Source organism: Pleurodeles waltl, chromosome 9, assembly GCF_031143425.1.
Source record: "Pleurodeles waltl isolate 20211129_DDA chromosome 9, aPleWal1.hap1.20221129, whole genome shotgun sequence".
NCBI classification, from domain to species: domain Eukaryota; kingdom Metazoa; phylum Chordata; class Amphibia; order Caudata; family Salamandridae; genus Pleurodeles; species Pleurodeles waltl.
Genome location: NC_090448.1, coordinates 333,520,395 through 333,532,998, shown reverse-complemented (window position 1 = coordinate 333,532,998; position 12,604 = coordinate 333,520,395). Strand labels below are relative to the sequence as shown.

The 12,604-nt window shown below is 44.0% G+C and overlaps 1 protein-coding gene across 2 annotated transcripts in view; it reads right to left on the bottom strand.

Annotated features, from left to right (window-relative positions):
* The window catches only part of RNF123 (ring finger protein 123), a 1,441,353-nt gene that overhangs the window by 791,320 nt on the left and 637,429 nt on the right, over positions 1–12,604 (bottom strand). For both annotated transcript variants that reach the window (XM_069206868.1, XM_069206867.1), the window contains exon 23: positions 5,863–6,052. In XM_069206868.1, the coding sequence (XP_069062969.1) occupies positions 5,863–6,052 (190 nt within the window). The remainder of the gene's footprint in view (positions 1–5,862; positions 6,053–12,604) is intronic.

Sequence of the window (12,604 nt, the reverse complement as noted above, 5' to 3'; positions counted from 1 at the left end):
CCTAGATTCATCTGCAAGACTTCAGGAACCGTCTGCAAGTCTACCCTGCAAGACACTTTTGCAACCTGGACACCAGAACGTCTGCTGTTCTTCACTGGAACGGCTCCTACTGAAACTGTGTGTCAAAGTTCTGCAAATATTTCTGAAAACCTGTGGCTGAGCATCGTTCAGAGTCAAAGGGACTCTGCCTGTACTTAGGAAAGCAAGAAGGAATCTCCCTTGGAGTAAAGGAGTCACTCCTCTGCATCTGCAGGCACCTCAACAATGACGACCGGCTTGTGGATCCTGCTTTCCCCCAGACTCTTCGAGGTTCTACAACACAGGTGGTGGTTCTGTGGTTCTCCAGAGGTCTGACCTATCTTCCTTGCAACTATTAAGTCTGTGGTCCATCACTGGAGCTGCTTGCCTGGAAATGTGTCTGCCTGTCATTGCCAAGGTTTGTTGGCTCTTCAGTCCTAAGACCTCCTAGCTCCAATAAGCCCTGGCCTCCAGCACTCTCCAGCTCCAAGAATGGCATCCTCTTTGCAACTCCTCTTTGCTGTGCTGTTGACGCCTCCCTGTGACTCCCTGTGCCTGCTGCCAGGGGGTCCAGCTGACTCTTCTGCGTGCTGAGGGCTGGCCGTGACCTACCTCCCAAGGTTGGGTCAACTGGATCTTGATGGTCCCTAAAAATCCTGCAAAGTCCATGCAACACTTCCCTGCATTTGCCAAGGCTTATTGGTGGTCCTGCTGACCGCTCTGCAATTCGCCAACCAGCGTGGGACAGCTTGTGGACGACTCATGGAATCTTCCTGCATTGCCCGGACTCAACAGTTGCACTCCTCACTTACTGTCCAACAAGAAAGCATCTCTGAGAAGGATGGGTATTGCCCTCCTGCACCACCTGGGCACCTCCGGGTGGTCTGAACTCTGTCACCTCTTTCCTTAGGTCCTCTTCTTCAGCAATCCATGCCTGAGTTCCACCGACTTGGTCCACAGGTAACAACAGCAGCTGGGCAACAGAGGTCTCCATTGACTTCAACTGGAGGTTCTGACACAAATTCACCCTTATGCACCTGGGCTCCCTGGTATAAGTACTCCACTGTCCTGGGTATCCATGGGTGGGGCACTATCCAACATCCATTGTCCCAATGGGCTTCCTATGGGACTAGTCCTAAAATGTGACTACTCCAACTGCGTCTTCCCCATGTTATCCTATGGACACTAACCAGGGATTACAACTCTCCACACGGGCGACTGAGGAATCCTCCCTACTTACCTTTTGGGTTTTAGCCCTTCCCCAGTCATAAGGGTCCTTGTGCGGTACTGTGGATTGGGAGTAATTTCTGCATTCCGTTTTGTTTATGGTTTGCCCGCCCTCCCCCAATAGGGGACCATGTTATTTTATGCCTTTACTTATCTGTTGCTAAGTATATTTTTGTATTTTCATATCCCCGGTTAGGAGATATACCAAAGTTAGTTCTAGAGTGTGTGTTACAATAAAATATAACCGATTTTTCTAACACTGGTGTTCTTTCGAGTGTGGACATCACTGACTGACCTGTGTCTTATTTGCAACCACTTTACACCCTCCTGGATAAGCCTTAGCTGCTCTTCACAGCTACCCTTATGAGAGGTCTGGTTATCTCGATCCGCCTACACTAATCACTAAGGGTTGCCTGGACTCACTACAGGGTGCCTCACCTATACGTGTACACCATATACTAAGCCAACCTCCTACAATGACCAGTAACAAACTATCAGAATGGTAATTTATTATTATTTGTAGCAGATAACCGGGGATGTTCACATTCTTTCGGTTTTTCTATAAGTCAAACCGATCCAATGACCAGCTAAATTTGGGACATATATTTGCATATGGCTTTACCATATGTAGTTTTCACACAAAAATTGTAAGCATAAGATGTTGTCAATCATTGTGAAGAATAACAAAATCCATTTTTTTTTTCAATTGGTTAAAATATACTTTTCATTAATTCATGCCTCTAACCATGTGGCATAACAGCCAGAGCTGCTGACCAGTTTTAAATCTTAAGCAATAATACAATGTGTTGGAACTCTGGTTTGAACCCATATAAAACTTTAAAAAAAAAAAAAAAAAAAAAATATTAAAAATACAGTACTCAGATCCACTGGTTTTGAAATGATACAATGGTAAACGATTAAATCACTTAAAACAAGATTCTTTTATAATTTTCTACTAAGAGACAATCAGTAAAAACAGTTAATAAATCTTCACAGCCACTGTATGGTAATCCACTTTCTTTCCCCAATATTAGCAGAGTTCATAAATAACTTCTGGGAGTTGACACCCACCGCTCATAACTGCTATATATTGAGTATCCTTAAAGAGTGGGCACCCTTTTCTCATTTTTTTTTGTTTTGACAGACACTGGAAGAAGAACTCAGGAAGTATATTGGGGGTTCTACCCGGTATCGCAAGCTACACTGGATGACACCTGTTTCACCTAGATACGAGTAGCTGTTAGCTGTAAAGTGACTTCATGCCTACGCTATTGCATGGCTGAAAACCTCATAGTCATCCACCTGCAACAGCCGCAACTGGAACCTCTACCCAGTAGCTCATGCTTTGCCGTTCAGGACATATGTACCACAGCGGGGAGATCTGCCAATGGTCTGGGAGTCTAGGTATCCGCCAATAATTATTGGCAGGCTTGAGGACAGGTGCAAACACAGAACACAAGCACATCCAGCTGACTTGGTAACACTCCCCCTTCAGAGTAGTTCTTAAATGGTGAGGATTTCAAACAAGGTCTTTTTTAATTGGAGTCTTCCTCAGTTTTACCTCACTGCAAATGCCAATAACAAGAAATGCCTTGATTTTGCTTCCACGTACTACCAACTAGGGCCAAAGTGGAACATCTTTTCCACAGACTGGTCATGGAAATTTCTTTACACATTCCCATCTATACTGCATATTCTGGTTAATCAGCAAACTCATATATTCAATACACAGAATGATCCTTATCACTTAGAAGTGGAAGTGGTAGTTAACAGACTGCTTCACCAATCAGAACGTCCACACATGAGCCTGCCATGGAGACTCAGTCTTCACAAGTTCTAGAGCCAGATTCTACATCTCACCTTACCAAAACTGAGCACAGCAGTTTGAACTCATCCAGTAGGGTCAGTTGAGTCTTTTATAAGAGTGTATGGGCATTCTGAGAGAAGCCACACACCCACCCATTAGGGTGTCCTACTCTCAAGTTGGAAGGTTTCTGCATACTGCTCATTCAGAAGGCATAGCTCTAAACAAATGCCAGTAAGATGTGGTGCTGCCTTATCTGCTCTATATAACCAAAAAGGCTTAGTTTCTTTCCATAAAGGTACATCTTGTACGTCTTATAGAGCATATCCTTCGCAAACCTCTTTTTTTCTTCTTCAGAATCCCAGTCATTAAAAGCTTGTTATCGGACGATTAACAAATCTGTCCCCAATCCAGTGACCACCCCGTTCTTTGTGAAGACTTTGTAGTCTCTTCTTTTTAAGGCCAACAGGTCTTCTGTTTCTACCAACTACCATGGCTTCCCTACATCTTAACACTTAGAAAGCTGCTTTCCTCATTGCAATCACAGTTGTACGCAAAGTTAGTGAGTTCCAGTTCCCAAACTTTCATAAACATGATGTGGCCATAAAAATGAACCCAGGTTTACTATGGTTGTTTTGGACTTCCATATTAATTAACCAATCTTACTTGCACCATTGTTTTAGATCCTTCGATTACAGTAGAGAGGTCTTTGCAAATGTTGGAAGTTAAAGAGGTAAGAAAGTGTGTTTAGGCAAATCCTCTGAAACCTTTTTAGGGTACAAGACTGAGGTTCTTCTTTTTCCTCCTGTCATCATCACATTTTGTCTAGGCATCAGCTTGCTATTTTATTTAGTGCTTATGATTATCAATTCATATCCCTTTGAAGGAGAAGGAAAAGTTACTTACCTGTAATCCTAGCTCTCCTTCAGGGGAATCTCCAAACTCTCGCTCCTCCCCTATGTAAGAAGAGAGACACTGATTACATGTCAGTGGGATTAAGAGACTCCACTGACAATGCATGATGGGATACTGGTGGTGTGCTCTTCCTTAAAAATGTTGCATCCTTTTTTTCCAGCCTTCAAGGCTGCTGCTTGTCTGCCTACACTGCTTTGCCTTTCTCGTAATTTCCTTATAAAAACAAAAAGGTTTGTGAGAGTTTTTCTTATCACGTTTTCTAAGCAAGTGACAACTTACTTTTATAACTGTCTTTTTTAAATAAACGTATTGGAATGTGGCCAACATAGATTACAAATTTGGCCTAATAAATTATTTTTCCATTGCTAAAACTGTCTTTTCTTTCATGAAGTACATATGTACATATATTTATGTATTTCACATAACGTGTTTCAGGAGCAAAGTTATTTAGTGCTTATGATTTTGATGGAGATTCACCTGAAGGAGAACCACAATGTTAGATCTGTAACTTTTTCCCATGCATGTTAAAGGCTTGAGATAAGGCTGTGCCCAGTTAAGGCCGCATATAGCTAGGATAATAATTACAACTGTAAGTGTGACACTCTGAAAGAAGAAAACATTACATGCTACGGTTGTATGGCTGAAGGCACAATCAACAATTACCCAGGATGCGGATGACTGTTCTGTTTATTAGTAACATGTATTTGAGGTAAACATGGGAATTATTTTTAAAAACAAAAAGCTAACATTTGAGCAAGGGAAGTAACATACTTATACTATTACTGCTTAACAAGACCTGTGGATTTGATTTTTGCAGCAGCCCAATTATTTCTGGGCTTTTGATACTGACTCAAACTCATGTTTCAATTGAATGAGGTTTAACTAGTTAGCTCGAAAGATTTATCAAGGCACCCCTGATTAAAATACAAAACTGAAACTCATGGGAAAGCCGTTTTGTAACTCCATTTTTGAGAGTATATGACTACACTATAGGCTAATGATCATCAAGAAGACTGGCATAACATCCTAACGAAGATTCATGGAGGAAAGTACAGCCAGTATGGATATCCCCAAAAATACCATTCAGTAAGAAACAACATTGTCTTCAGAAGTCACAAAGGGCATGACAATGGCAACACAACAAAAAAATGTGTCTAACCTGAAAAACCTGAAGAAGGCACTACAGTACAAAATCTCACCAACCTACCATTTTACACAAATCAGATATTCCTTTATTGGACTGATGGGGAAAGAGTCATTGAAACGGTTTTGTCAGGATTTTACAAAATTCCATCCCTATGTCAACATCATGGACTGGTCTCTTTTTGAAATTCATTACTAAGCTACCACCATTGCTGTTGTGAAAGAGATAAAAACAGAAAAGAAGCCTATAGAACAGCCACCACCAGACAAGTGTTGATCTGAAAGACTCAAAGAATGTTTTGATCTGCAGCAAAACAATTTGTTGAGGAAAGAAAGACTAGAGATCTCCTGCCCACTTTGTGATGCATTTCTACAATACCAATATAATCTTATGGATTATTAACCTATCAAGCTCCTCTCCTAGGAAGCGTTAGCATTTAATACACTCCACATACTGACCATGAGCAAAACGGAATAAGCACGATTTTCAGCCCTAGTAAGCAAACCTATGGGCGTTTGAAACCGGATAAACGTCTTGCTTTTTACCTGTTTGATTGATGACATAAAATGTACTTAAAACAACTCCTCTCAAGAAGACAGAAAGTTAAATAATTATGTGGTTTTGTCTTTGCATGATTTTTCTGTCCAAAGTCTAGGAAAAAATATATCAGCTCCATGGTCTAACCAATGTGCAATACTTTCAGTGAAAATGAATAAGTAACATCAGCAACAGTGTGGAAGTTGTAGTTACTCACTGTCCTCTTCTGTCCTCTGTTCCACGCTCAGTGTGCGCACTTTAATTTTTTCTATGGTACCTAGAGGCCTCCGAGGGTTCATCAGGCTGACAGCTGCAGTACTGAGGAATCGATTGGCCCGTCCTAGTGTAGGTGAGCTGAGCCAGCTGGGCCTAGAAAGGGATCCCACTGACAGGGCAGAACTGGGTCGCTAGAGAAAAACGAGAGAACACAAAGAAACAACGGTTTTATTAGTTAATCTCAATAATGGTCGAAAGTGACCAAATTAAATAGTCATTAGCGTTTCAAAAGCCTCCTCTTCAAGCTATAAGTCCAGAAGCAAATCTGAGAACGGAGGAAACTCTGAATGCATGTTCTACACCGAAATTATGTTCTGCCTTGGACCCATCCATTCTTCTTGCACTTTATCAATTCAGTTTGTCTTCGGCTACCACGATTACCTAAAAGAATACTAATTTTCCTTAAGCCCTGCCTTAGTGCTGACATCTTTCATCTTGAGGGCTTGTTTTCACTTAACACATCCCTCCTTCCAAAATCTTTATTCAGATTCTGAGCACATATAACATAACACCTCTCTGAGAAGGTAGACCGTGTCACTCCTGTATCTGTAAAATGTGTTATTGCTGGAGTGTTAGACATGTTAGCCCTAGGGTGGTCTTCCCCCAAACGTTTTCCTGCTTATCTCCATTATCCTGGATTTTTGCCTTTGCTTCTCTGTGTACTTTACCACTGCTAACCTGTGCCAAAGTGCTTCTGCTCACTCGCCTTGTCACGTAGGTTCTCATTATGCTAATGAAGCTACTGGATTTGGGCGGTAGGATCACATGGATTGTGGGTACTGAGTACAATTCCACACCAAGTGACACCTTTCAGCCTAATTCAGGGTTTCTGGGTAACTAGCAGCTCCTCATCTCTGGCCAAGATGATTGTGGCAACCGGGGACATGGCAAAATAGACTTCTCAGGGAATCATGGCAATCAGATCACATCCCTTTCTCTCAGTTACCAAAAGTCTCACTCAAGCAAAGAAAACAGATGTAGAATATAGTTCAATAAGCATTTATTGGAATTACTGCATCTTAGATAAAAGTGTAAGTATAGCAATAACTAGGATGATAAAACACAAATAAAGCAAGCATGTGACTAGAAATGTAAAACACAGAAGCAGTCCTACCACACTGTCAAAAGGGGGATGGATCTATAATCCTCCTGCCTACGCTAAATATGAGCGCAGCATACTAAACCTAATCTGCCCTTCGAGTTTCCCTCTAGGAGAAAATCATCCCTCATACCTGGAGAAGAAGCCTGTAGTCTAGAAAAACACCGTCCCCATTTGGTTCAGGGGCTCGGCCGTCTAATCAGACAGCTGTAGCAAAGCAATTAGCATACAGTCGTTGTCATCTGGCTGGAATCTGCCTCTAACACGTTTGGGACAAAAGGGTGTTTTTATACTAAAACAGCTGGCATTCTATCAAATAGTCCCAGAGTATGAATGCGTGTTTTTCTGTGAATGTTGGAGACACAGAATACCACGTTTGTCGGCAATCCTATTTGACTGTAGCCTTGCAAAGAGTACAAAGTGTCTACTAAGAGCGTACTGTTTTCCAAGGCTAAAGGACAGTGTGATAATAATAAAACAGCACAGCAAAAGTGGCTCCTGTTAGAAAAAAATAAAACCATGCTGACAAAATGTATCTAGATGAAAGGACGCAGCTGCAGGCCTAGTTAGCTGAAATAACGTGTGTAAAATATGTCTAAAATAGCTATACAACAGCCTAAACATGGTTTGATTGGCATATAACCGATTGGCATCTTTAATTTACTTGTTAGTCTCTTTTAGAGTGGTATGCCATATACCCAGGGCCTGTAAAGTAAATGCTACTAGTGTGCCTGCAGCACTTATTGTGCTACCCATTTAATCGGCACCTTCAAACATGCCCCAGGCCTGTCACTGCAGCCTGAATGCAATATCCCACAGCCATGTCTACTTGGCATTTAAAACCCATAGCAAAGGCTTAAACTCCCATTTTATTACATATAAGTCACCCATAAGAAAGGTCCTGGGTAGCCCATAGGGCAGGGTACTTTGTAATTAAAGGGTAGAACATGTACTTTTGAGTTTTACATGACCTGATCGTGAAAAACTCCCAAATTCATTTTTCACTACTGTGAGGCCTACCCCAAGGAGAACATTGGAAATTTCTTATTACATTTAATAAGCTGTAATTCCTAATTGGGAGGAGGTAGATATCTCACATTTGGTACCTATGAACTTGTAATGATAAACCCTCTTTAATGGTAAAGTTAAATTTATCATTACAGGTCTGAAAATGCCACTTTTAGAAAGTTGGCCTTTTCCTGCCCTTAGCCCTCTGTGCCTACAACCTCTCTAAGGTCACATGACTGGATGTAACTGACAGTGTGGACTTTGTTAACTACCCCAGGTAGTCACACAATAGCGGGATTAGCACAGCCTGAATGGCCTCTCAACTGGCTGAGGAGGGGTCGGAGCTGATCACACACCCAATTGCACCTGAATAGGCTGTGTCCTATCTCCTCACAATAGGCTTAACAACCCTGTATTGTCAGTGCAGTCAACTTGGAGCCAAGGCAGGGGAGGCACGAAACTCCCAAAACTTGAAAGACATTTCCAGATACTTCTACTTTCTAGGAGCAGGGGCACCAGGGCATAAACATACGGCTCTCAGACCCACTCTTCAGTTCACTACTGGACCTGCGCAAGGACTCTCAGAGGACTGCCTAATTCTAGGGTGTGTAAAGTGTGGCAAATCACCCGTGAGGGTCTCATGGAGGTAAATTGTAGGCACAGGGAGATTAAGGGATATGGCTAGAATCACAGGATTTTGAGACAACAACGAAAATCAAAACTCATCACCTCAGCTCCAAAGTCGGCAGTTCAGGCTGTTACGTTACATCCTCTCCTGCATGCTGCTGTGCACTCTGTCATCTGCCACTGTACTTGGAAGGACTGCTTTGCTGCCTGGAGCCTGTCTTGAATCCTCAGAGGCCAGCCCTGCATCTTCACCTGCACCCATGACTCCTAGAAAGGACTACAAGGGCTAGTTTGCTGTCCTGTTCAGAGCCGCAGGGACATAGCACGCTCCCACCTTCATCTTGAACCTGCTCCTGGACCCAGTCTGAGTGAGGCCTGAACCCCCAAGAGGTCTCCAGTCACTCCTAGACCCTTGGTTGTGGTGCTAAAGGTGCCCAGACGGCCATTTTCCAAAACTGAGGACTTAGACATAGTTTGGCCAAAAAGTGCTCTGAGAACCAGGAGGAGAACGGAACCAACATACTTACTTATCCTCCCAAGATGCATTGCCAGTCAGATTGACTTTGCTGCTTCTCTAGCTACATTCTTCTCTGCAGCAGAAAATCTGTTTCAGAGGTCCTTCGTCAAAGGTGTATCCGACCTTGTGGAACTGCCTTCAGCTACATCCTTCTGCTTCGTCCAGTTGGAGATTTTTGACTTCCAACTCAACAACTAAGTCAGAAGGTAAAAATGTTCAATGCTGCTTCATTCCACCGCTATTTGATGGTGACGTTTCCTTCTCGGACACTTCGGCAGTCTTGCCCCGCTAAACTTATACCTTCTAAGATACTTTTTCTTCAAAAAGTCCGAAGGTAAGCGCTGACCAAGCCCAATCCACTTCAGCTCCACAGTGTATGAATGAAGGTATCCTCTTCCGCCCTGCAGCAATGCATCTTGGAGAGGGGATCACACCAATGTGCCACAGACGGTATCTTCTGTAGTAAGCACTGTGCAGGTATTTAAGTTGTATCAGTTGGAGGTGGGCTGAAATTGCTGCCTCCAGGGGTGCACCAAAGCCTTAGTCCAATCATCGTGGTATAGTGTGTCAATATCTGACACCCATGCCACTCTAAGGGCGGGTACTGTGTTTGAGATATTTGTAATGAGTGACTGGTATATTTTTGCTTTTTAATGAGTTCCCAGGTCCCCCAGGAGGAGCTTACCTTCCAGTGGGCTGAATTCTGGAACATCTGTGAGGTTCCTAGTGTATGGGGTGAGAGCGCAACATAGTTGTAAGTACCGATGGAATTGGATGTGATGCAGTTGATATTCTGTATGCATCTCATGGAATAATTTCATGACTGTGCCCTGCATCACATCTCCTCGAGTGGAGATTCCAAAAGTGTCCCACATCCGAAAGCGCTCTAATTGGGCCACCTGTTTCAGCACACTAGCCTGCCACAATAGCGTCTGTTCAGTCAATTTCCCCCACCATCGCATCTTCCTCAGGGAGTGTTTACATACATCTAGGATTATTTGTGTTGCTGCTGGAAGTAATCCCACTGCTATCCCCTCATACAGGTAGACAAGTTGGGTGGTGGCACCCATGGCCCACTTCTCAACCGCATATGCGGGGTCGCCCTGGAGACCATACCATCAGACATTGATAATCAAGAGGTGGGATGCCGAGTAATATGAGTATATGTTGGATGTGGGAATGCTTACACAATATGTGGATTGAAAACAGGTTCTGAAGGTAATGCAAGCAGCCCCTCCCCCTCTAGGAACCCATCAAGAATGACATTGATCTGCCAAAATCATGACTAGGGAATGGCGTAGGTGTAGTTCTGTAACTGATACAACAAACAAGGCAGGGAGACCATCCTGAAGTCTGACAATCTGTTCGTTAGTGACAACCGCAGGAGCAACCAAATCCTCACCTCTTCTTTTAGGTGGGTTAATACAGCAACCAAGTTCCAAGCCCACAACAATGTCGCTTCTGGGGACACATAGAACCATGTTGCGCCTGTTTGCTGGGATCTTTACAGGACCATCCCCTCTGTCGCCCTGCAACGAACATGAGTCCATTCGCGGTGGGGTGAGAGACCTCATTTTTGTCTCGTATCCCCTTACTCCATTTGGGATGCAATGCACTGTCCCATAGGTAATATCGCTGGGGTATTGGGGTGTTCCAATCTCACCCTCTCTTTCCCAACCCAACCTTCTGACCCATCCACAGGCAACCAGGGATTCCCCGCTAGTTCTCCATATCTTTATAAGGTGATTCAGCATCTGCCACTGCCCTTGGCCTCAGCTGGCACCTCAAGAGTTGCGGCTGGCCCCCCTGACACCTGACTATCAATCTCCAGGTGGCAGGGAGGAGAGTCCTGTGGCTGCGATCGTCAAGTGGCGCCCCCAAGGCAGCAGAAGCAGGGCGCAGTGCCCTTCGTACGGCCCAGATGGGGCCCACCAGAGTTCAGGCCCAAGGTGTGCTCACTGTGGCTCCGGCCTCCTCCCGGCTCTGGCCAAGGCGTGCACCACAGCTGCCCCCAATGCAGGAAAGCCCGGCACTCCTGTGGTTTCAAACACTACAGACTGGGGAGACACACAGGAAGCCCTAGCTGAGCTCCCCATCAGCAGGTCCTTTGCAGCGATACAGCGCCAGAGGTCGCAGGCGGTCTCCTCCCTTGCCGTGGTGCCTCCAACGCCACACAGGCCACCCAGCAGAGACTCTGGTGTGCCTGGCACACCACAGGGAACAACGGACCCCAGCAGCTGCCCATAGCCCCCCTGCCATCAGCTGACTCCAATGTGCCTGGGGATAAAATTCAGGTGCAGTGGGAGGCAGGATTATGGGCAATTAAGGAGCGACCACCAGGAGCTCCGTTACAATGCAGCTGCTTTGTTCGCCAGACAAGCCATGCCCCCGCTTTTCTCATTTTAGCACTATTTGGAACCTTGAACTTTAGAAATTCATTGCTCTAGTTCTACTGATTGGATTTTTTTCCATCTTGGTGTCAAATAATTTATAAAAATGTAGTCTATTTTTTCTAAATTGGTTTGGCATTGTTCTTGTTTTGTCTTTTCATTTGTCTGTGTGCTGCATAAATACACACTACGCCTCTAAGTTAAGCCTGATTGCGTTTTGTGCCAAGTTACCCATGGTTGAGCACAGGTCAATTTGGGGACTTTGTGGTTCACCCCGAAAGGGATTGTGGCTGTTGCTTGACCAGGGCTAACACCCATGTCAACTAAAAAAACAATTTCTCACATGGAGATACTAACATATATGTTAGTAACAACTTCCTCCATTATTGGCAGCTTGTATTCAACTGAAACCAGAATAAAATAAAAGAGACTGGTGAAGTGGTTGTCTTCTTTTTCACGACTATGTGCGTTTCTCTTTCCATCCATGTCCCATGCTTTAATGGTAGCAAATGATTTTCTATGACTTCCACAGGGCAGTCATACATCTTTCACATAATAGTATGCTGGCTTGAAAGGAAGCTGTTAAACATGTTACTTACCTTCGATAACACTTTCAGGTAGACACTAACTAACAGCAGATTCCTCACCTTTTTAATATTCCCTGGGCATCAGACTGGATCCAGAAATTTTCAGTAGTACCACTGTGTGCCAGTAGGCTCTGCAATTACACTGTTCCCCTCCGAAAATGACATTCAGGGTCTATATAGGTGCAACTCCTGCGCACTGTCAGTTGCTTTCTAGACTGTCTCTGTCCCAGACGCAGAACCGCATAAGCAAATTGGTGTGACCAGTGTGAAGATTCCTACACATGGGATCCTATTTATGGACGGTGACCACTGACAAAACAGGGACGATCAGTGAGGAATCTGCAGCTGGATAGTGTTTCTACCAGAAAGAAACGTTAGTGAAGGTAAGTAAATTGTTCTTCTGATAGAGACTTCTAGCTGCAGATTACTCACCTTCTGAATAGATACCAAAGCTG